This window comes from Melopsittacus undulatus, chromosome 5, assembly GCF_012275295.1.
Source record: "Melopsittacus undulatus isolate bMelUnd1 chromosome 5, bMelUnd1.mat.Z, whole genome shotgun sequence".
Taxonomy (NCBI): domain Eukaryota; kingdom Metazoa; phylum Chordata; class Aves; order Psittaciformes; family Psittaculidae; genus Melopsittacus; species Melopsittacus undulatus.
Window position 1 is genome coordinate 60,102,130 of NC_047531.1, and position 25,377 is coordinate 60,127,506.

Genomic DNA, 25,377 nt, shown 5'->3' on the forward strand with positions numbered 1-25,377 from the left:
CTAAAACTATTGCTACAGCAGCGATGGTCCTGACTGCTTCAGCTGTTCCCTTCCTGTTTTTTAATGAACGGAACTCTACAGGATGGTAAACAAAAGGAGGAAAAGTACCTTATGAATAACTGTGCACATAATTTCCTTTATTTATGAGTCTTATTATGAATACTAGCCACCCTTGTGCTTGCTTTGTTGTCATTTCCCTTGGCTAAGAAAAACAGAACACTTCCCTGTTTCTTGAGTGTATAAAATTTAGTTATAATGATGCCTTTGTTACAGGAGCATTTAAAATTTTGTAGTTGCTGTTTATCACGTACATACCAATAGGCATAGTTTGTTAAGATTTTAAATCGTTATTCAAAGCCTGATAGCAAATACAGGACTGGGGGAGCAGATCTGAATAAGTTACAGTAGGATGTATGTGCCAAAATTTTTTCATTTGTGAGGCGTTCTGTTATGCTTGGAATTCCAAGACTCCAAGCATGTAATGCTGATATGATTCCAAGAACTTGTGAATTAGCTGCATTAGTTATTTCTTGCAGCTGGGGGGCTGGGGGTTGTCTTCAAATTCCTACATTTACATGTTAATCTCAGGTTGACTGTAAAACCATTTCCTTGGGAGAGCTAAGGTGGATCTATTGATTTATGCAGGATACATAAATTTTAATCAAAAATCCATTGTACAATTTGCACATCAGAATGTGTGCTGGAGAAACTAAACATCAAGGGAATGTTTTGAAGAGGAATTATTTACCTTTTGTTCATTGTCTTTTTCTCTGCATTTGCAAATGCGCATTTAGAACAGGAAAGAAATGAGGAAATTAATGATACATGAGGAAATTAACAAATTGAAATGGAACTGTGTCACGTCTTGCAGAGAAGGCTAAGAACAATTAAGGGATTATCTGTTAGATTAGGATTCAAGAAACTCTAAAAGAAAAATCACAGAAAAAAGCAGGAATAATCATTAAATTTCAGGAAATTCCTGAGCATTTATTAACCTTTTTAATTGTAAAACAATTCTAACTTTATTCTTTAAGAGGCTTTGGGAAACTTTTGTTTAAGTTTTGTTTATCTAATGCTAATTTATTCATTTTTCTCCAAATTCCAAATGCTTGTTTCTGATGATTGAAGTTAACGTTATTTCTTCGTTCTCATTGACTGTCTTAGTCAATGAGAGCACAATATTTTTGGCAGCTATTCATGTGTTTTCTGTAAGAGTTACAATGTTTCTCTCAAATTGCTTCAGTATTGATATGGTGATTTTTCCACTAAGATTTCAAGCTGGTGTCTGCAAACACTTTTACATCTGAATTTTAAAAATGCAGTCACTGAGAGATGTTTATTGTTGATATAAGTTTATTTCTTGGAAATGCTTTGTATCAGCATAGGTGGGCGTTTAACCTGTTTGTGCATTCCAGGGGAAAAAACTGTGACAATCTTTGTAGCTTCAGTTAAAATACCTTTCTAATCATAATCTTTCTGCTTGAATTTCTCATTTCCTAAGTGAAAAGGCCTTAAGTGATTACATTGTCTGCCTGTCCTTTCCTCCTCCTGTTTTGGTCATGGGTCGTTTTGTGTCAGTTTTGACAGATGGATATAAATCTCAGATGCTAGTTTTTTATTAATTTCTGTGAAAGAAGCTCAGCATCCTGAGAGACTGCTAATACAGCTGCTAGGAAAGATGCAGCCTTTGTTAAACACCCCAGTATCCGCATGAGTTGAGTCTCAAGACATACATCTGTAGAAAACCAGGTTCTACTAGTTTTGCTCTTCATGGAAAGGGATCACTTGCTTCCTTGGCCTTCATGGGAACCAGGTAAAGGTTTCCTCTTGTACCAGATCTTGCCTGCATGCCTGGAGTGATTTGTGCCATGGAGTTGGCTGGTTCAATAGTAGTAGTTTGATTATATAAAGAGAAGAAAACAATCTTTGTTGTGAAGTAAGTTTCTGTTATTTCAGTTTTATTTTGCTGTTCTGTGGGGATCCAGTGTCTGTAGACATTATTGTGTAGCCTGAGGCCATATTCCCTGCATAGTCATTTAGGATGAGTTATAGCTGTATGCTACACATGCAGGTTGGAGAAAATTAGTATGTGTTTGACAATAAGTTTTTGCTGTAGTCTGCTGAAGTCATTAGTCACACTTGAAATCCATTGTAGAAGGTACTTGATTAAATATGCAAGGTTGGATAAACTCAATAAAGCAACATTCGTCATTCCTCTGCATCAAGATGAATGTGCCTGTCATACAACTATAGCATACAACTGTATGTTTTTTTGTGTTTAGTTCAGCCATTATACACTGTATTTGTAAAATTTTGTACATTACTTCTTTGTTTCCCTGCTGAACTGACAGAAGACCTGATTTGTTTTGAAGGTAACTAATCGGGTAAAGCCAAAACCTTGAAACAGTCCTTTTTTTCTTGTAAGAACTTGTGTATGTAACCAAATCTTTCATGCTTCGTTTGAACTTCCTCTAAAATTCTGAAAATTAGCAGCCCATCAAAAAAAACCCAAACAAAGAAGAAATGCACTTCCCCACCCCCCTCCTCCCCTCTCCATAGATGCTTGCTAAAAACATGCATACTGTAAGCAAAATGCTAATTACCTATACTGAGCATTAGTATTCCTGGGATGTTTTGTACATTAGGATACACATTTTGATTCTTAGTGTCTGTCTTCACTGCAGTGATAATAAAGCTATTTCTCTGTATTCATTTAATAATTCAGAGCCACAAATAAAATCATGACATTGTTGAAAAGCAGACAGATTCTTTTGTCTAGAGTATATGGAAGATTTTGTTGGAAAACTTTCTAACATTTTTATATAGAGGTATCATGGAAGAGAGGAGAGTGCAAAATAGACAGTGGAGATGCAGCTGAATGCAGCAGAATCTCCATAGCAATAGAAAGCTGAAAATTCATAAACTTAAGTTGGCCTGATTTAGATAGGAAAACACCAGACTGCAGTGTAACCTGACTGTGAAGCATTTTAGATCTGAAGTGGTAAACTGCAATGAGAGAGAACCTTGATCTGCAGTGAAAAATCTGCTGGGGTGAAAACTTTCCATTCACAGTAGTTGCTGTAGAGATTCACTAGCTTTCAATCTGTCATCCCCCCAGATGACATAAAACTTAGGCCAGTATGACTGTTACAGACAGGAAGATGATGTGCGTTTGCTTCTGAATTTGACAGCATTGCACTTGTGAGACTAGATTTTCTTTTTTCCTAAATGATTGTTCATTGTTATCTTGTGCTTAGAAAACAAACAGAACACACCAGAATCTCATTGTGTTTCCTAGATCAAGTTTATTTTGCCGGTAATCCACAGGCCACAAATGGTCCATAGAGCAGTTGCTTGCTTCTTTTTTTTCTCCCCCCTTCCTTCCCCTCATTCAGGAGCCATGCTGATGGTAGGTATCTATTGTGTGAGGAATTTGGCTTCAAACAGCTGTTAGGTTTTAATTAAAATGTCGACTAATCTCATGCTGATACCAGTTATTACTTGGTAAATCAGTACAACTGTTTATCAAAACAGATATATGGAACCGTGTTTCTTTCAAGCACTAGAAGCAAAACAGCCAAAGAATGGATACATGTGGAGCACCTCCTTCCCCAGGCCTCAAGAGGAAACCACTGCAAAGGTTTTGTGTGAGTTTTTTCCAAAGTGGTGTTCAAGGCCGAGTTGGACAGAGCCTTGGGTGATATGGTTTAGTGTGAGGTGTCCCTGCCCATGGCAGGGGGGTTGGAACTAGATGATCTTGAGGTCCTTTCCAACCCTAACTACTCTATGATTCTATGATTCTATGTGTGTATTTTGAGTTTAGATGCTTTCATCTCGTGTAATGAGAAACGCTTCTACAGATCCTGTAGTTACAGCTTACAGCATTTTTATTTTGATTTGCTGGAAAAGATTACATGGGCAGTAATGCATTGATGTTTCGAGCCAGAAGTGTTCACTGGGGGTCCTATACCCATGCACTGGATAGTGAATGCTTCATTAAGACTGTGGTGGATAAAAAATAGGGAGATACAGTCTGTGCAAATTGAAACTGTTTCCCTTTCCCAGAAGTCCAAGGTTTGTAAGCTGTTTTCACATGTGAACTGGCAGAGGTCCATAACCCACTGTTCACCAGCCTGTTTCCCAGATATTTTATCCTGTAAAACAGTTCCTGTCCATCTGACTGTCACACTAGTGACAGGAGTGTGTTCCAGATCAGGCTGCTCCTACCACACTGCTATAGGGTGTAAATCTTCCCCGGGAGGATTAGCTGCAGGGTTAGTGCTTTCAGCTGAACAGGGAGAAATACAAAAGCTAGGAAGTGATCTTGTGGTCATGTGTGCATTGAGCTGGTCACCTACTGAGAGAAAGAACATAGATGACAAATAAGTTTTGGGTGAGCTCCACCTTTTATCCCAGGGGTGTGATTGTTTTGGGAGTTTTGACACAGCCTGAGTAACTCAATTGATCTGCTGTTGACCCAGCTGGGCAAGTGTACTTTCTTCAGAGGAAACCCCATAAAAATTAATCAATGAAGTACTAAGATTTTCTGTTTGTAGGTTTCAGATCAGAATGTGGTTCATAGGTTCCCATTCACATGTGTAAATAGGGCACTCTGAATTCTTGAATAGCAAGCTGGATGGTGGTAGTGACCCAGGCTTTCAGTCAGGGACAGAACAGTATTTTCTCCTGTCATTAATTTTGGAAGTCAGAAGCATTGTATCAAAGACAGCCTAAGCATTCAACCCTACATCTCTTGCCACTCAAGAGGCTCAATACCCAGCAGGCATCACTGTACAGAGCCTTCTCTGAGTGAAGGTTTTTCCTTCCTGCTTTCTTATGTGCTTGGCAGCAGTATATCTCCTTCTGCCTTACTTACTGGGTTTTGTCTAATTTTATTCTCTGTTCTCCTGAGAACACGTAGCTTTTCTTCTCATTGTCTCTTCTCTGAATCTAAGCTTGTGGTCACCTACCAGATTTCAGTACTAGACAGAAAAGAACTGAAACTGAACACAGTCAAGACTTGGGTTTTCAGTGTGTTTTCTCCATTCAGCCTAGCAGCTGCCTCAACCTTTTACAAGGTTACACTAGAAGATGTGCAGTTATTTTTGTAAACTCCTATTTTCAAGTTCACCTGAAGCTTGATGTTTTTTAAATGCCTTTTCTAAACGTAAGTGCGAGTTCCAAATTACTAGTAGGGTTTTGATGAAACTGATGGACCTCCTTTTGATCTGTTTGATTGGTGGTTTTTCATTTCTTCTACAAAAGAAAACTGACACTGCACTGAGAAAAATTACTTCAGCTTGGATAATGGAAAGACTTCTTTAACCAGCCTTTTACTAGATTTTCTAGGGATAAGTGTCTGTTATCAGCAATTGATGCTTTTTGCCCTTCTGCTAGGAACCTTTTTAATCGTGATGAAGTTCTTTCATTCCATTTACAAATGCTACTTCTCTTAGAAAAGGTAGTGCACTAGGCAGAACCCTTTTTATAAGGATGGAATATCTACGTTTGTCTGTTTTGCTTTTTCATAACCTGGTTTTCCTTTTAAGTTCCATTTAAGAGTTTTGTTATATTGGATGTGTTCAGTCATCTCCAAAGCACATCTCTAGTAACCACTGGAATGCAGCAGATGTGAAGTCAGTACTTGGGTGCTGTTTCATACTCTGCACTCACTCCAGCCTCACAGTCCTGTCCAGGAAGGTCAGATTTCCAGTTCCCATATTCAAGAAGTTGGTTTATTTTGAATTAGCCAGTTTCTTCATGGGACTTTCCATTTGGTACTCGCAGCTTTGTGTTGATGTGAATAGCTCATGTTAATAATTAATGTTATACAGAACTGTTCTAAGGGTCCAGGTTTGCATTTTTATAGTGGTATGTTCTGTTTTGTTTCTCATGATACTTTTTTCCAGTTCCCTTCCCTCCACATCATCCTTTCTGTTTCTGATACACTTAAGCTGTCTTTTTCTTTTGGGCAGTTTCTCTTACCACCCTGCTGTGGAAACTGATGAAAACATGTGGAAATCTATGTTTAAAAATCGGGAAGGTGTAGTAGTATATTAGGCAGAACTTCCTTTATTAGCATCTGTTACTGCCCAGCACCTACCACTGAGTCAAACAGCCACCAGACCCTGGATTTCAGCAGGGTTTATGTTGAGGTCATTCCTTCTTACGGTTTTATGTCATACAGATTTGGTTTGGTTTGGTTTCATTAACTGTGAGTAGAAGCTCCTGGAATGCAATTTCTGAATACTGTATTAATGCTGAACAGATAGGAAGTAAGCAAAAAACACCGGGTGGGTGGGGGGGAAGCTGCAGAAAAAAAAAAAGGATGAAAGAACAGTTTTTATTCAGCTGGTCGTAAGTTTAAGCCCCATATCCATGAAATCAAGATTCTTGTTAAAAGTATATTGGAGAAGTTGTTCCGAATTCATTTTTTTGACTGCTTAAATGAAAAAAATCCTACTGACCTGTAAATCTGACCTGTAAATCTAATTTTGTGGGTTCAAATTTACCAATTGTTACAAATATTACTGAAGAGATACTTAGAAGATTTCTTTTTATAGGCTTTTCATTGTGCAAAAGTAGATAAAAGCTGTCTGCTTGCAATTCTCATTTCTGTACTTTAAAAAAAATATGTATGTATAAGTGGCCACAGACACTGGCAATAACTTTCTTGAACCACTGGCAGTAAAGTCTTTGTGTTGTTGATTGATAATAGTAGATGTGCTGGGGAAATGTGACTTAGTCCCAAAATAGAGATTAAACCTTAGAATTATTAATAATATCAATATTTCACTCATTACAGTTGACTCCTTGTCTTTTCCTAGCTTATCAGCATCAAATCTGGCACACTATGTTTGGAAGGGGGCAGTGAACATGCAGTATCTTTGGTCATTGGTGTTTCTTCTGGGTCTAAAATAGCCTGTAAACTTAATCTCATGATAAAATCCCTGAAAATAATCTTGATTTAATTGATGAATGAATTCCGTATTTTTGTCCCCTTTCACTTCTGTTGTTTCTGTTCCAAACATAACAAGTCATCTGATTTAGTGCTCAAAATTGATGCTCTCTTAAATTGTGTTGCATTTCTGTAGACTGGCTGAAAAACAGTATGGATTTATGGAGGGAGAAACAGCAGGGTTTTAGGATTATGTTTTCATTATTACGTCTACCAGAAGAAAATGTTCTATGACCCTTTCCTCAAATTCAGCAGAATAATTTATTAATTATTATTTTGTTTTCAGTAAAGTAATAACAACTTTAAAGTATAAAGGAAAAATGTAGTATTTAGGTATAAACCATTCTGCAGAAGGCAGAAAAAAGAATGCACTTTCTGCATCACAAGGAAATTATAGTTACGCTTGTCAGTTGAGTGGGGGAATAATGATGATTTTGAGTGCCTGTAAGGAAGACTGGTATAGCTAATTCATCCCAGCTGTTAAAGTAGTATTTTTGGTTACAGTAATCGGGTTTATTTATAAAGGTGTTGAAATAATGTGCTGCAAGGATGCTATAGATTTCTTTTTATGGGTGTGTATGCTGGTGGTTTTGCCTCACGACCTTGGACCAAACAACAGAATTCTCTATAAATATATTTTCTGATTTGGGGTTGGGCTTTCTCTGTTTGCTTTTGCCTCTAGCATTCTTGTATGTCATAATTCTACAGAGGTTCCAGTTGGCTTCAACTGCGCTGTCATTTGACAAAAATGCACTGAAATTTGATAAGGCAGCCTTCAGAATGCTGTATTTGATACTAAAGTAGTACAGTAAGTACATGCATATAAGGTTGCGTATTAGAAAGTTTAAATTCTTACTGGCATAAACAAATGGTTTTAGTTAATTTGCTTTGTGTCATGAAGTAGCACAATATATAGATTTTTATTTAAAATGTGCAAGGAAAGAATACAAAGAGTAGATTTTTTTTTTGCAGTTAGTGTGTCATGAAGTTGAACTGTGTTGCATGCAGGGTTATATGATAGCATTTTAGATCTGATTAAGTATTCTCTAGTGAACAAAAGCACTATGACTTATTAGTGAACAGCTTGTGGTTGCAGCTGACATGTCTTGCTGGTGCTTGCTAGAACTGGTGAGAAGGCTAATTCAGACTGATGCTTACACAAGACAGCAAAGCATTTTCATTTGATCTGTAGTGGATTGTTTGGGCTGTCAGACTGGTGTCTGTAGACTTAGAAGAACAGTTTCTTTGTGAGGCTGTAACAAAAATTTATTGATGGAATTTAGCAATATTAACTCTTAAAAGATAAGCTGCCATTTCAGGGAAAGGTGGAAAGAATGTTGTTTGCTGTCATATATTAAGTACATACCTTAGGTAATGATTTGTCTGGAAGTGTAACTTGCCAATAAACTGAAGAACCAAAGCAGTAAGGATTGGTATTATAATGATGTAGCTTGTCAATATAGTTTGTGTCATCCACTAGCTACGTGCTTCTGACAGAGCCAGCTTCCTTTTCTTGGCCCCTAAACTTGCATCAGCACATTCTCACTTTGTTTTGAAGGGGCATTTTTTTGACAGTTGACCTTCTTACACCCCATCACTACATCATTAGCTTAGGGCTCATTCTCCTCCAAAAAAGCAATGGGAACATCTGGCCGCAGGCAATGAAATACTAGGTTTGAAGGTAGTCAGCTGCTAGGTGAGCTGAATGAAAGATTCAAGGAATAGTGAACTGAGGCTGATGCTGTCATGATTTTCCTTTCAAGTTTTTGTGACAAGTCATTTTGGTACTACAGGATTGCCCCTTTTTTATGCTTCCTACTGCTTCACTGGCAGAAGCCCAAACCTTTCTTCTCTTGTTGCAGTTGCGAGTGCAGTAGCAGCCTGAACCAGCCTAGCAGTTGAAAGATCAATGGCATTTGTAACCCAGTAGACTGGAGAAAGATTTATTGTTGCTACTGCAGCAAGAAAGAAACAGCCTGCAAATTAGTACATTTGTTAAATGATAAAAATTAAAGCAGTCTCAGTTTTTCTGCTTTTTGTACCATAGTGAAAATTGGACTTAGGAAGACCTCAGTAAATCCTCCCTTGGGGCAATTTTCTGGTTATTTTTGATTATTATTTTGTTTTGTGAAAAATATTAGTGTTTATTCTCTAAGTGTGCTACATATCAGATCAGAAGACAAACTAAAAAATGTGAATATTTCAAATTGCTTCTTTCTAGCGCAGTTTTAATATGTAGAGTTCAAACATTCTATATCCTGAGTTATAGAATCATCTTTATTTTACTTCAGTTAAATTTACTGAAGCGCGTAGCACATCTTGGCAAGAAATAAATGGTGAGTTAAGGAACAACAGAAGTTGTTGATTTTAATATCTGATTTAAAGTGTGAAAAGTTAACAGAGTTGCTTTCACAAATACAAATAGGTTCTGTGTGTGAAAAGAATGTACTTTTTTGTCAGGGCTTAAGAGAAGTGAAAATTGATCTGTTGGCCAGGAATGAGACTTTCTGAAAAGCCTAATGCTATGGCTGTAAAGCCAAGTCTAGCAATTAGGAATAGCTGACGAGTTTGTATTATAGGGAATAGGAGATGAGAACAAGATAGGTAGCAAAGGAATAGAGTTGTTTGAGAGTCAGATGAAAAAAAAAAACAAATGTGGTAAGAAAGTTCTAGTATTAAACTTTTGTGAATGGCTTACTATGGATAGGAACTCAAGAAGGTGGTATTTGCAACAATATTTTGAGCCATCCAAAAGGGGCCAGAAGTAAAGAAATCAAAAATGTTGGGATTTGGTGGGTTGGGTTTTTTTTACTTACACGTATGTGTGAAAAGCAAAAGGTGTTTTGGTTTTGGGGGAGGGTTTGGTTTGTCTCTTTTAGACATGTTTGTTTACTTATATTTAAATTACTCAGCTCACAGGACCTGCAGGATTTAAGTTGAAACACCTTTTCTTGTGCCCAAGTGTATGTGAGGAGTCAGTGGTAGACAGTTACAGCAAGTTACAAGTTACAGCAAGGTGGTTGGATGCTAGCCAGACAAAAGACAAAGCTCGACAAAGTGTAGCTTTTCTCAGAGCATTTGCTCTAGTTAGTGATAGAAATAGATGGTAAAGATGAGCATGAATTAGGGTAGTTTATCTCCACAGCAATCGAAGTGGTATTAGTGTCACAAGTGCTTACATGTTTATCTGCCATCAAGCTGAGTAGGACAAATGTGATTCTCATTTCAGGCATATTATAAAAATAGTATGCGTTTCTCTGCCAGTAATACCAGTTGTAAAGCAAGGCTGAGAGTAAGTATGCACATGAAGGTAGAAAATGTGTTTCCAAGTTGTAGAAGGAGGGGGGAAATGCCACAAGCATTCTAGTTACCCTAGCAAAGGAAATGGTGCCTGAATATGTTATGCAGAATACATTCTAGAACTGGATCAAAAAAAACCTCATTAAGTGGCATACAGTTACCTGTAGGCACTTGAACATTTTATAGTACCTTTACTGAACACTGATAATACGTTTTTCCAAGTTGACCCTAAAGATAACCATAAAAGAATCAAACTAGAAAATGTTATGAATTGACAAAACCTTTTTCATAAGTTAGACCTTATTTGGAAAAATAAATCTTTAAGTGACTTACAAGAAAACACTTTCATTTTAATTCCCTAAAGATAGGTTGTTCTACCTGAAATACTTTCTTGTCCCTGAAAGCTAAGGTTTTGAAATTCAGTAAACATTTGCTTGTTAAAAAAGTTTCAAAGGAATGTGCCCACATTCCCTCTGCATAGTTGAGGGTCTGTGTACACCACTTACACACCTGCTGTGTTTAAAAAAGGATATGTAAGATAACATAGGGAGTTAGTCTAACTCGCTATTTTCTAAAACATGAAACAACAATTTAAAATATTCATAAAGGCATGCAGAATTCATTACGATTAAAAATGGACATTTAACTCTGTTGTGTTGACAAGCTCAAAAGCTTAATTAGTAAAAAGTAAAGGGTAGAGGGAAAATTCAGTCCTGTCATTATTTTTACATGCTTCCTTGTTACTTCTTTAAGCAGCATTGTAGCAGGATCTTTCAACAGCTTGAATTCTTAACAGCCTGCTAATAATTTCAATTATAAAAGGTTTCTTTATTTTAGTCATATTCCTTGGTTTAGGGTGTTGGTTTTTTTCTTCTGACAAATGCTAACCTGTCATTAGGTTCTGCTGGTTGTTCAAATTAGTGTGGGCAAAGTCCTCTGTCCAGAAAGTGTCCTTTTCATTGTTTCATGAAATTCCACAGAGGCTTAAGAGAATTAGAAAATCTTGAAAGTCACTTTCTCCTGCTGCTGCTTGCTCTCCAGCTGGCATCGTGCTGAAATCACAGCAAACCATGGGGTTCAGATGAGCAGGTTTTGTTGCTGCTAAAGCAGCAATAGCAAGATTGCCATGGGGCAGCTTCACTGGCAGCATGTAGAATAGGAGATGGTGACTGCATCCAAGTTATGAGTCTGGGCTTCATACGCTAAGGCCAGCTTCTCCATAGAGGCCGTTCAGCACCAGTGCGGAAGTTGGTTGCTTCCCCTGGGCTTGACAGCCAACCCAAACTGGCCAAAGGGCTATTCTCTACCATCTGATGTGGTGCTTGGTAAAAAAAGTTAGGGGAAGGAGGAAGAAGGGGAGACACTTGTGGCTATGTCATGTGTCTTCCACTCCCGAGCCACCACCAGGCATGCTGAGGCGAAAGTCTCTGGACACCTGCCTGCCAATGGGAAGCAGTGAATCAGTTCCTTTTTCCACTCTCCTTGGGCACACAGCTTTTGCTTTCCCTATTAAACTGTCATTGCCTCCACGCACAATCTCCTCACCATCCTTTCATCTTTTCTGCATTCCATGGGAGAAGGGAGCAAGCACGCAGCTGGGTGTGAGCTTGGCTGTTCACCAGAGTCAGCTCACAGTAGGGGAATAAGTCTTCTGCTGCCATCAGCTGAACAGGTTGCCAAAATGTCAGCAGACTGCCTGGCCTTGAACAGTCAGGTTCAGAATTGTTTGGTGTATGGTAGGGTTCTTGCTTTTCTTTTTAACATAATTCCAGTTAAATTAACTTTTTTTTTAACTATGTTAAACTGATAGAATTTTAGTTTCCAATTTTTCTATTTAGCCTCTAGGAAACGTGCTTATTTATCTCATGCAGGTCTAATGAATGCTGTTTCATGTTGCTGTATAGCATTTAATTATGATTGCTTTCTTTTCCCAAGAGGTGGTTGCTTCACATATTGCAAGAACTGGGAGGAATTAAGGTGGTACAGGCAAACAAAATACAATAATTTCTGTCTTTCAGTTATTTGGGGTTACAGTCTTAATGACTTTCTTTAATTTTGCCTATTTTAGGCAATTTGATAAAGGATGATTATAATACAAAGATGACGTAACTTTATAAATGTAGCATTTGCATATAAGTGTAACACTACATCTTTCAGATATTGGCGTCATAAAAGGTTTCTGACTTGTAGCTAACAATTTTAATATATGGTTTTAAAAAGGAAGTTGAGGCTTAGTTGACATTTCTGCATACTTTCTGTATACCTGCTGCAGTTTCCATGAAATTGTGTTTTCCTCTCAGAAAAATAGACTTTTTTCAGCTCTGAAGTTAAGGAGAATGGATAGTGGTTTGGTTTTATTTGCAACATGACAAAAACTTACAGTAAATATTGATTGAGTATTAAGTACTTTTGAGGGAAAAAGAGTGATTGCTCCTGTGTATTGTCCATTATACTACAAATGTAAGTGAAGTTACAAATATAGAGAAGTTGTATTGAAAACAGATACTGCCATTCTGAAAATATTTTCTCCCTACTTTACCCCTCAGGTTGTGGTGTCTTTGGGGTTTTTTGAGACAGACATTGTAGGGGGGTGAAGGTTTTTGTTGCATACTCAGGGAATAGATTTTGGCCTTTGCATCATTAACTACTTAGATTCAAGCAGTATTTATATTACACACTGCGTAGCATTCAATGTAAGTTTGCAGCTCAAGCTCAGTGTAGAACTGAAGATGTCACATGGATCTCTGAAGCAAGTCATGGGGGTGTTTGCAATTGCTTATTGCAAAAATGGCATGGGCAGAGCTTTTGAAATTGAAGGAAGGGGAATTCTGTAACAGAATTACAACTAGCTCCCATTGTAATATTGTCTGGTACCTGAAGTATTGTCATCTCCAGTTTTTATGGTAGCTGGACTCCAAAGTAATGATTTTTTTGTAGCTCTGAAGCATCTGTGACTTGTTTCCCTTTCTCTTCATTTGAAAGGGTATGTCATTGTTGATGGCAGTCACTGTGCACAGTTAATGGCATAGTTTTCAAACTGCTGTCATAGCTTAGAGCTTGCCTTTTCTTCCTTCTCCCTATATATTGATCAACTTAGTATGCTTAGAAATGCTTCTTTCAGGCTGTGGAGCTAGGAGTGAAGCACTGCTTTGGCTGCCCCAAGTATGAGTGCTGTGGGAGGAGAGAACAAATATATGGAGAGCTCTGGAGTACAATCGAGTCAATATATTATAAGGCCTTTTTGGTCCATGATTTCAATATTCCTACAAACAAACTCTATTAAAATACTATCAAACAAACACAATGGAACAGCAAGAAGAGAGCACTGCAGTAGGTTTCTATGCCATAGAGCTAATAGATAGAAGTAGGAGAGAGTTATTTTGCCATGGGATATATAAGATGATGATATCTACTGACTTCACGGATTATATGGAAAAACTCAGCTCAATGTTATTTTCTTACATGTCTTGAAATTTGTCAAATTTATGCTTTATTTTATGTTCCTGAGCAATGGGAGAAAGAAAATTAGGATACTGCTCCACTGTTCATCTGGGATTACAATAAGAAGGTGAATTACAGATTGGTACAGGTCCTTTTCATGCCATCCCTGTTTTATTCTAGCAATTCCATGTTTTCCCACTGCAAAGATATGACAAAGTTGCTTTCTTTAAGGCAACATGGAGCTTCTTCCTTTGTGCTCATCTGTTCTGATGAGCTACGTGAATTTTCTGAAGAATTCAATAAATTATAGGGTGAATTTATTTATTTATTAATCATAATCTGGATCTCTCTTCAGTAGGGGAGAGTCATTTCTCTTTTCAGATGACTTGACCTTCACTGAATTTCAGTTGACTGTTACAAAAATGGCTTTAGGAGAGTGTTTCAAAATGAAGAAAATTCTTTAGTGGAAAATACTGTTTTACTGTAGGGATTATTCCTAGCTCCTATTATAATTTAAAACTTCTGTGCCAAATAAGAAACAGATACCAATTTTTTTCCAGTTAGGCAAAGAAGCTGATGTTGGGCAGCAAAGTGGAAGCTTCCAGGCTTTGTGCTCTGCACCTATGGAGGTGTGAGGGGCAACAGGAAAACAGGAGGATCAGCTGCCAGAAGGCTAAGCCTTGTTGGCATCTCTCCAAAAACTTCTGCTTGTATCCAGTGGCCAGAGTGAATAGCATAATGTAGATCAGTCATCCGGGGGGATGCATATTACCACTTAAGTCCTACGTGAAATTAAACTACTTGCTAAATTAGATTAATTTTAATATATGTTTTTAATGGATATTTTTTGCTTAGTTATTGCTTCAGGTACATGTACAGATCATGCATATGCATGGTTCAAATACATTATCAGCACTGAAAGCTTAGCAAGTTGTCTCCCAAGATCTCCAGTCTTGAAAGTCTGATGATCCAGTTCTGTAGCAGCCTGAGCCAATTTAGCTGCTGGCTTCTCAGGCTTGCCTTGCTGCTTCTCTGCCCTGCATTCAGGCTGTGAGCTTGTCTGACCTTACACTGAACCTGTTCAGATCACAAAGCTGGCAGGAAGCTATGTACTTCGCCTGAGATAGTTTCTCGATGATTTAGCATGCTGAAATAGTTCAAAGCTGCTGCAAGGACACAAGTAGAAACACATGGCCAAGCCTGAGGGGAGCCAAATTGGGGATGTAGCTGCCAGTGCTTAGGTTAGCTCAGGATGCCCAGAAGTCAAAGCTGGAGGTGATAGCTAAGATAGGGTAAACAGGAAGAACTTAATGCCTTCAGGTATTAAACCTAGCAGAAATCTGGAGTTTCCCCCTTCTGCTGGAGAAAAGTGTGAAAGCAGTGGTGGTTCCAGAGATGTCATCTTAACTTCATGGTAGAATCTGTGGCAATGGATGGTACAGTTTGACGCTGAGCATGCTTTTCCTTACTTGGATACCTGTACTGAAAAACTGCCTTTATTGAAAAATGATTCCTATTGTTTCCGAAATTACTTCCCATATTTTGCATGTCTGGATATGTAGCCCTTTTGTCTCTCTGGTGGTGACCAGCCACTTTAAGAGAGTATTTGATATTTCATTTTCTGGCATGTTTGAGATTAGAACCAAACTAAAAATAAATAAATAAATGTGCAGTTGAAATAGTAATGCTGTGAAAACAGTAACACTACAGGTGTTAGAAGATGTTTTAGGAAATTCTGGATTATATTTGAATACCTGACCCTTCTTTTTAACATTATTTGCTGCAGGATTTGAACAAGCGCTTGTCCCTGCCTGCTGACATCAGGATACCAGATGGCTATCTTGAAAAGCTGCAGATTAACAGCCCACCATTTGATCAGCCGATGAGTCGACGTTCTCGTAGAGCATCACTAGTAAGTGCATGCATCTTCCTTGCTCAACCAGCCTCTTGGGTCTTCAGGTTTCATTTGACATGCGTATCTGTATGCCATCAGTGTGATTCAGCTTGGCTTTTACGTCCTCAACTTCACCAGCATGCACCTACCAAAATCTATTGCAGAATTTCACACTTTCTTTCATTTTTGTTCTTCAAACTAGGCCCAGTCATTTCTTTGTGAAGACCTTTACCCTTTGAAATTGGTGACTAAACTCAGCTCTCACAGCATATACTTAAATCCTATTGCTTTTTAGAGCAGGGATGATCTGTTTGAGCAAATAGGCCATGTAGTCTTAGATCAAGACCAGGGTTCTTATGTGATATAGTAGGAATGCCCTAAAGCAGCATAATATGAAGGCAGATCATCCTCACTGTTCTTTTTGTATTTGATAACAAATTTTTGTCTCTCAAAATCGCTATTGAGATGGTGGGGGTTTTGTTTGCTTGTTCATTTGTTTTAAAGCATATGTGAATTCTTGAAAGAATGAATTAATTCACATACACCTTTTTAGATTATTGTGTTACTTTTCAAAAATAAGTCTTTTCCTTGGAGGTTGCAGAATGATGATTCCTACACTGTAAGTAGGGTAAAAATGCTAGAAAACTTGGATTCTCATATAAAATATTCACATCCCTGAAATAGTCCAAAAAAACCCATTCTTGTCTTATTTTTACCAAAATTGCTGTGTTTTAATCATAACTTGATCTGTCAGCTTTCTTAATATTAACTGCAATCTTAAAGAGTTGCAAGACCATTACTGACTTTCTGAGCAAATTCATAGTTGAGAAATTCTATACAGAGAAAAACTGGATAAGTTAATATAATCCACATTGTTCTTTGTTTTCTTGATTTAATGGCTTATTTACTGAAAATAATTATGAGGGTACTTGTAGTGAATTTAGTTTTAACAACTGTGATTTATATTTATTGTATTCTTTGTGAATTACTATTGTCTGTAACAAAGTGATGGTTGAATTTTGTCATGTATTTTTTCCCCTAAAAAAATAGAACTTAGTGCGCTGGACTGAAGCTCTAATCTGCATGTTGCCTTTTACAAGAATGGTATTAAAAGAAGAAAAGATAGGATCAAAGCACTGGAAGTAATAATAATGTAGCAAGCTTAAATATTTGTGCCAGAATTTTATAGCTCATTAACTGCTTAGTTACTGATGCAGCAGTGAACTGGGGAGTAGCTTCCCAAAACATTCTCTTTTCAGATTCTGGTAAAGTATCGTTTCAGTACTTAGAGGCTGGGGGATTTTCCTGTATAGCTAAATCCCCTTACTCATTTAACATTGACCCCTGAGAGCAGTTCAAGTTCTGTCTTCTTTACCTCCTACAAGACAAACAGAAAAACAGTGCCCTCTAATGAGTATGGTGTGTGTATGGAATCAGCTTCCTGTCACAAGGTTTTTCGGTTTGCCGTTTAAAAATGCTTTCAGGGCTTAGAAGTCCAAAATGAAACCCGCCAGCACTGCTGTGGTACGCAGGAATGCGTTTGCTGCCTTGTCCTTTCATGATTTCAAACTAAGTTTTAGAAGAGAGAAATTGAAGGACTCAGTATCCTGAGATTGTCATTGAAAGCTTGCCTACCGGACTGTTAATTACAATATATGAACACTGTGCTCTGCTTCAAAGGCGTGTCTCTTTCCAAAGTGTAGTAGGAATCAAAGGAAAAAGGCTATAAAGAGTATCAAGTGAGGACTTGTTATACTTAAGGCCTGGTGTTATTCTTTGAAATACAAGGGGAAAATTAACTTTTATAGTATTTTGTGTATACATGTACAGTATCACATGCACAGTAGCATAGGTGTAACTCTTATGCTCCAGCCATTAGAAATGAGAGTGTTTTTTGTGTAAGTCAAGATATGACAGATGTGTATTGTAGCAAAAAAAAATAGTTCAGAAATTATTTTGGAAAAAAAAAAAGTGTTAGTTTGAGGAATGTAAAAAAGTTTTTCTTCTGAGTGGTAGGCAACCAAAATGTGATTAAAAAATTAAACATATTGAAAGGTAGGTCTTGGAGAATATCTGTCCTTTGTATGTAGGAAATACTGTATCATTTTATTGTCTAAAGAAGATCCTCAATTTATTAGTCTTAATGAAAAATATTGAGGTTTCTTAGAAATCAGATTTTTAAGTTGTATTCCAGGCTGTCTGGCAGTTATAAGGCCAGTGGCTATGAGTTCTCCTTTAGTTTCTTCTGTAAATGAAGCAACCTGTCTTTTTAATAATAATACTGTATAATACTTACTTCAAGACACTTAAGCAGGTCAAAATACACTTTGGAAACATATTTGCTTTACTAACGTTATAGCTGTATCAGTGGTAGGTTTAAAATCTCACTGGAGTTATAAGGATTGCCAGATACCAACTCTGCTTGTACTTTGGGATAAACAGCATGGCGTCAACCAGGTCCTAAATATGCTTGTGCTGAAGTATCTTTATGCAGTTGTGAGGTTTTTTTATTTCAATTCTAACATTAATTTAATAAAACAGGTTTTCTCTTAATACTATGTTAACATAATTATGTTCCAATTTTTTACCTTAGATATGTCAGATATGTTTAAAGACAAGATCTTAAACGTACTTCAGATATGTTTTCATGCATGTGTTTTGAAAATTAAGTATTAATTCAACTTTTATTAGTATACCTTCATATTGTTGTCAAATCTTAATGCAGTCAGCAGTGTTTGTGTTACGCTGAAATAACATACAACTTTAATATCCATCAGATTTTTAGGGACAAATCAATGTATTCTGACTGGTGAACATAGGTGCTGAAGTCAGTTTGGGATCAGTGTCATTCCTTAGGCAGAAATAGCAAGTGAAGAGCTGTGTTTGGAAGTGGAAGGAGGAGGTGGTGCTGGGGAGAAAACCTGACTTTTTGCCTTAGTATATGTTTAATTGTCAGTAAAACAAAACCCAGTGAATTGCACTGATTTTCAGTTTTGACAGGGTATAGGCTATAGGACTTTCTAAATTGGTTTACAATTTTGCGGTTTACATGTCTGCTTTCAGCATTCTTTACACTGTAAGAACAGTACAAAGCATTGGTGTAATTAACAGTTGTCTTTCATGAAAATAACTGTAGGAGATAACCATATTAAATACGAGAGTAGCAGTGGATTTGAACAGGAAAAGAGTAATGGTCTTCCAGTCTTCACAAAAAGGTGTTACATAGGCAAGTAAACCCTCCCAGCTTGCATTGCAGAGCTAAGTTGGTGATGAAAAAAGAAGGTGAATAGATCCAAGTAAAATACATGATGACATGAAGTTATGAGCCAATAAATGTGAATTGTTGAGACAAAGCTCAGGCATGTGAAGGAATAATGTTAAGGGGTTTTACTGGCAGAGTTTTAGGCTGAAAAGCAGTGGGAAATCAGAATGGGAGAGAAAACCTCGATCTGAGATCTTGAACATAGCAAATAAGTAAAGTTACTTTCAAAGAAGCAGTAGTAGCACATGATTATGCTGAGCAAAAGAAAGGATGGAAGAGCTGAGATGACCTCATTTGTAGTAATCAGATTAGAATAGTAGAGAAGACCTAAGTAAGAGGCAGGCTAATGTGGGCTTTTGGTCCACATGTAACTCAATTCGTAATCCTCCTAGGATACACAGTCGACTGGCCAACAGGCTGAGCGTTAGGCCCGGATTCTGGGACATATTTATATCATGGTATGCTACGTTGTTTTTAAAATGGAATTATGTTGTGCTTGATCAAGTACTATGAAGTATTTTTCTGAAACAAAGTTTAGCTTGCTGATTATATATAAAGTGTTCCATTTTAGTGACCAATTTTCAATTTCTTTTCGTTGCAGTCAGAAATTGGATTTGGAAAAATGGAAACCTATATCAAGTTAGAAAAGCTTGGAGAGGTATGTATAGCTTTTGAAATTATTAGTGCTTTGGTGACAATATCTGATGTAAAATTCTACATAAATGTTTGTGGAAAATCTCTGAATCCCTCAAAATATTAATTGGATTTATCTCTTCAGCTAACCAGATACAGTCCACATGTGTAACAATGTCACAACCACACAAATGTTCTATGCATGTATCATAAGGAAAATCAGTCATAATTATTCTGTCAGTAATAAAACTAGATAAGCCTGATGTCCTCCTGCCTTGACTTAGATGTCAGGAAACATTCATGCTGGACAAGAAGCTAACACTTGCAGAGTGCGGGCAGTAGCTATGCATGTTCTGGTAGAGAAGCCAGTATATATCTGAACTAGGCAACCAGCTGGATGCTGCAAGTTAAAGTATGTAACACTGAGCTTGCCTGTCCTTCTGAGAGGGCAGTGGTACAGCTTTCTACCTCCACTCAGCCTCTGACTTCCAGAGAAACAATGGAATTCAGGAGGAGCCAAGTGTCAGTCCTGTCCAATTTGATTGAGGTTGGCCGGTGGGATCAAAAATTAATAAGGAGCACAGGAGCATTGGGACACACTGCAGATTGTAGAAGAAAGCAGGGCTGGTCAGCGTCTTTGCTGTGAATATTGCTGCCAATCCTCTATTTGAAATATTTTAATTTCCAAAAGCATTTATTTTTTATTTTGTCTCCAGTACTTGTTAGGTGGATCACTATATATGATATAACACTGCATATCTTTGGAGAAATGTTGATCTAGTAGGTATCAAGTCATAGTTGTGGGTGTACATTTTCTCAGTTGTTTACAAAGTGTAGTGGACAACACCAGGTATTTAGAGTCATAGGATCATTTACGTTGGAAAGGACCCATAAGACCGTTCAGTCCAACTGTTAACCCAGCACTGCCAAGCCTACCAGTAGACCATGTCCATGAGTGCCACATCTACATGTCTTTTAAATGTCTGCAGGGATATCTGCCCCCTTACTTGGGCAGCCTATTCCAATGCTTGACAGTCCTTTCAGTGAAGACATTTTTCCTCATATACAATCTAAACCTCCCCTGGCACAGCTTGTGGTCATTACCTCTTGTCCTATCACTTGTTACTTGGGAGAAGAGATGAGCCACTTCCTTGCTTCATCCTCCTCTCAGGTAGAGAGTAATAAGGTCTCTCCTGCACCTTCTCCAGGTTAAACAACTCTGGTTCCCTCAGCTGATCCTCACAGGACTTGTGCTCTAGACCCTTCACCAGCTTTGTTGCTCTTCTTTGGACACACTGCAGCACCGCAGTGTCTTTCTTGCGGAGAGGCAAAAAACTTGAACACACTATTGGAGGCGTAGCCTCACCAATGCTGAGTACAGGGGAACAATCACTGCCCTAGTCCTGCTGGCCACACTATTTCTGATAAAAGCCAGGATATTCTTGGCCTTCTTGGCTACCTGGGCACAAGCTGGCTTATATTCAACCGCCTTTTGATCAAAACCCCAGCTCCTTTTCCACCAGGCAGCTTTCCAGCCACTTAGCCCCAAGCCTTTGGTGTTGCATGGAGTTGTTGTGACCCAGGTGCAGGGCCTGGCACTTTGCCTTGTTGAACCTTGTACAGTTGGCCACAACCCATAAATGCAGCCTGTCCAGATCCCTCTGTAGAGCCTTACAGTACTGTACTGTAACCTAGGGCAGTTTTTGTAATTTTGTTGTGTCCTCTTTCATTTGCTGGGATTAGTTGTACCTACTTGCTGTTTTGTCAGAATGTCTTGCCCTTATGTAACAAGTCCTGAGAACTTTGGATCTCTTCCTGTCCAAACAAACAAAAAAGAAAATTGAAAAAAAAAGAGAAAAAAAAAAGCTTGAGAAATACAAGCTTCATGGTATCACTGTTCATGATGTCAAGAAGCTGCCAAAACAAGTTACATGTTTTCATAAAAGTAATGGAAAAGTGTGCAGCCTTTGCAAATGTAATGGTAGTGTAGTTTAGAGATACCTGAGCTAGTTTTAATCAAACTGTAACTTTCAAGAGTGTAAATGATCCCAGCAGTGAACTTAGTGAATTTAATGTTACCTGATCTGTCTTCTTCAGCAGCTCTATGGTGTGTGGCTTTCCATGTCATTTTCAGACTTGTTAAGCATATGTGTCTTTTGTGTGTTCAGACCTGAACTTAATATAAATAATTAAAATAATTCAGTACTTTTAGATCTGTCTAAAGAAGACAATGTAAAAAAACCTATATATATCCAGAACTTAACTTATTAGAACCTCAAACAGAAGTTTATATTTTGTTTATTAACTGATCTTTAAATGAAGGAACAACATGTAAAAGTATCCTTCTTTTTCCATTTTGTAGGGTACTTATGCAACAGTTTATAAGGGGAGAAGTAAATTGACAGAGAACCTGGTAGCTCTGAAAGAAATCCGCCTGGAACATGAAGAAGGAGCACCATGTACAGCTATAAGAGAAGGTGATAACTTTGGTTTTATTTCTTAGAACTTCAAATGCTTCTGGATTATTTTTTTTTTTTGTTTTCTGGGTTTTTTTTACCGAAGTTCTCTTAGTACTTGGAAATACATAGGCTACATGGGAGATTAATGAAATTGGTGTTGGTTTCAATGAGGAAAATTTTAGTCTAGACTTAAGAAGATTCAGTGTTTCAGATTTATTTATGGGGAGTGGATGTGTTCTCAAATGGATGATTTTGTACTGAATTAGACTATTGTTAATGAGTGACTTTCAGGGATTCAGAATTCAATTTATGAAATGGCTGTTTCTCTTTGAAATGTATAATGTAAGAGATACTTACACTTTGTTACTCAAATGTCCCTTAGTAATTAAACCTGTGAGTATTAAGTTCTTAAAAAGTGGCTTTTTAAATATTAAAAAATATAAATAGCTTATATGTATGAATTTACTAGAAATGCATTTACTGCTCGTGTTTTGCATTTGTTTATACTTACAATTCTCTTTTTCAGTGTCATTATTAAAAGATCTGAAGCATGCAAATATTGTTACATTACACGATATTGTCCACACAGACAAGTCTTTGACTCTTGTTTTTGAATATCTGGTAAGTGCTTACACAACTAGCGAGCTTTACATTCATTTTATGGTTTCTAAGTAACACAGACATAACAAGAGCATAATAAGAGGGATGAAGAAAAACTCTTTACTTCCAATGTAAGTTGAGAATACGGCAATTTCATAGCATACTGTGACACACAACATGGAGAATAAGGCAATAGCAAATGATGTTGCCTGTTTTTTTTACTGTTGAACATTTTTTACAGAAAATTCAATTTTCTGATGAATTATTTCAATTCTAACAATAAATAATACTTACATAATCTGCTGTCCACTATTTTATTGACTAGTGATGATGATGTTTTGACAGGACAAGGATCTGAAGCAGTACATGGATGACTGTGGTAACATCATGAGTATGCACAATGTAAAGGTGAGTTTTTTGAGTAGCAGTGACTGTCTTCCAGCTTTCTCTGTTCTAAGAATTTCAGAGAACGTAATAATCAGGAGCTGTATGGTTTTGGGCTTTAAAAAAATAATAAAAGAAAAAGAAAACAGAAAAAAAAAGTAAATTCCTTTTTGACCTTTGGCTCTGGCTTAACTACATTTGACATCAAATGAAGTCTTTCTTTTTGCTTTTGATGGCTGAAAATAGGAGATGATATAACTTCATATGTATACATTCTCTTTGAAGTTATAGATTTAGAATTAGAAATTTCCTTAAGAATAATAAATTCATAACTCTTTTGACCTCTTTTTGTCCTTTCATTATTTTATACTCATTTATTAAGTTAAGGCTGTAGTTTGGTATATCCTCAATTAAAACTTACATATGCATGCTGTGGAAAATTTAGCCTCAGTTATGAATGTGGGTTTGGATGTCATTGCCTACCATACAAGTAAGAAATTGAAAATACATATTCAAGAATGAGTAATATTCAGCTTTCTGTTGATAATGGTAATTATTTTCTTTAAGGTGTGTGTTTCTTTTAACTGTGGCTGTGTCCAGGTCAAATGACTCAGTTGCCAATCTAGCCTGATGACATTAACTCATGTTTAAGTGTTACTTCTCTTCTAACAAGCAGAATTTGATTTGGAAAACTGGAATAACTCTGTGTTCTTTAATACTTAAGGCTTTATAAACAAGATTCTAAATAGGAGAACAATACTATACTGAAATGAATGAAGTTGCCCAAGAAGGCTAGGTTACCAATAGCACCCTGCTGTGTTGCAGCCTGTGCTGCACTGTGCCTTCAAACCTCTTCATTAAGCCATATATAATTCATATAAGGATTACATTTGTATAGCAGATATGTTTTGAGAAATTCTTACATGCCTCTTTAAGAAATTAACCAGTGGTCCTAACAAAAAAAACACATCAGTCGGTACACATGGTACGAAAACTACATTTATTCTTACACAGTAGCACACGGCACAATACAGAGTACTGAATATTGTGGTGGGCTTTGTGTACATTCCAGTAGACTTGTCATCCTTGTTTTTGGCTTAGGTGCATGTTGAGAAATCTGTTTGTAATTGAATTATAGATGGAATTCAGTCTAGATGCTGGTTACTTTTTGGTTAGCTTTTCCATTCATTCTGTTGTTGCATTACAGTACGTATCTTTAGGAAAAGACATTTGTCCTTAGCCTGCTCTGTTTCATCCTTTGAAAGTGTGTAAAGGGAAATTCTTTAATTCGTATCTACTTCAAATAGACAACAAAAAAAGCATAATTATGCTTGTGTTTTTAATGAACTACAAGTTAATAAGTGGGGCTTTAAGCTTAAAAAAATAAAAGGTAAAGTGGAATGCTGACTCCTATAATAAGTGCAGTTAGAGAACAAGCAGAATTTGTTTGTGGTAATATGAGCTAAGCAGAGGAACTGTTTTTTCTTGTTTGCCTATGGTTTAAGCTATGACCTAGGAGCAGATTTGTACGGTCAGTACCTTTGGCACTGGGAAACCAAAACAGCTGCTTAACTGTGGTAGCTGTAGGTGCTTGTGTTAAAATAACTGGGAGGGTTGGGTCATTACTTACATTTGAGAGACCTTCTGTCATCACTCTCCTCACATTCCTCAGCTAATTTTCAGGTTTTAGTTTTAACAAAATGAAGATGTATAATATAAAAATGTGTGTGTTTTGAGCTAATACATGTCGTCCCGTGCCTTTCCAAAAGGATCACTGCCAACTGTGGTTTATATCCACAGTTTGTGTGGAATGATCTGTTTTGCTTTCTTAACTAAGCCTTTCAGTCCCAGTGTACACTAGAGATGGCTATCAATTTCCACAGCAGTGTGGTTAATATCACTTTGAACTGACTACCCCTGCAACAGCATGGACATGAGTAGATGGAAAAACACTTGTTGCTTCTTATCCTGTTCCTCAAAAAAGAAAACAGGAAGAAAAATATCAATGCCAATTCTTTTTTTCTAGAACAGATAAATCCCACTTAAGCAGACTGAGAGGAGATGGGTGTAACTACACCTGCTGTGTATTTGTCCAGTTTACAAAAAAGAATTTGGTGGTGCCACCTGGCACAAAAACAAACTGATGTGTTAGGAAATGGTCATATAAAAATATTTTGGTGTTTCTCCATGAAAGTTCTGCTACATGCTGAATTTGTCACATTGGTAAACACTGTTTTCTGGAATGCTGTGCATTTTTTCATTGTACATTTGATCACCTATACTGGCTGAGGACTGTTGTGTGGTAAATGCCAGCAATGTCTACCCAGAAGTCACATTTTCAAGATCAGACCTTGTATACATACATAAATTGCAAAACAGTAGTTCTTAATGCAGTGATATAGTAACTTGCTTGACTGCCCTCTGGTAAACCTTTCTTCTTCCCTTA

At 37.2% G+C, this 25,377-nt stretch overlaps 1 protein-coding gene across 2 annotated transcripts in view; it reads left to right on the forward strand.

Annotated features, from left to right (window-relative positions):
* Positions 1-25,377, forward strand: part of CDK17 (cyclin dependent kinase 17) — a 94,977-nt gene that overhangs the window by 60,760 nt on the left and 8,840 nt on the right. For both annotated transcript variants that reach the window (XM_005143124.4, XM_031043714.2), the window contains 5 exons: positions 15,486-15,611; positions 19,457-19,513; positions 21,851-21,965; positions 22,474-22,568; positions 22,893-22,955. In XM_005143124.4, coding sequence (XP_005143181.1) covers positions 15,486-15,611; positions 19,457-19,513; positions 21,851-21,965; positions 22,474-22,568; positions 22,893-22,955 — 456 coding nt within the window. The remainder of the gene's footprint in view (positions 1-15,485; positions 15,612-19,456; positions 19,514-21,850; positions 21,966-22,473; positions 22,569-22,892; positions 22,956-25,377) is intronic.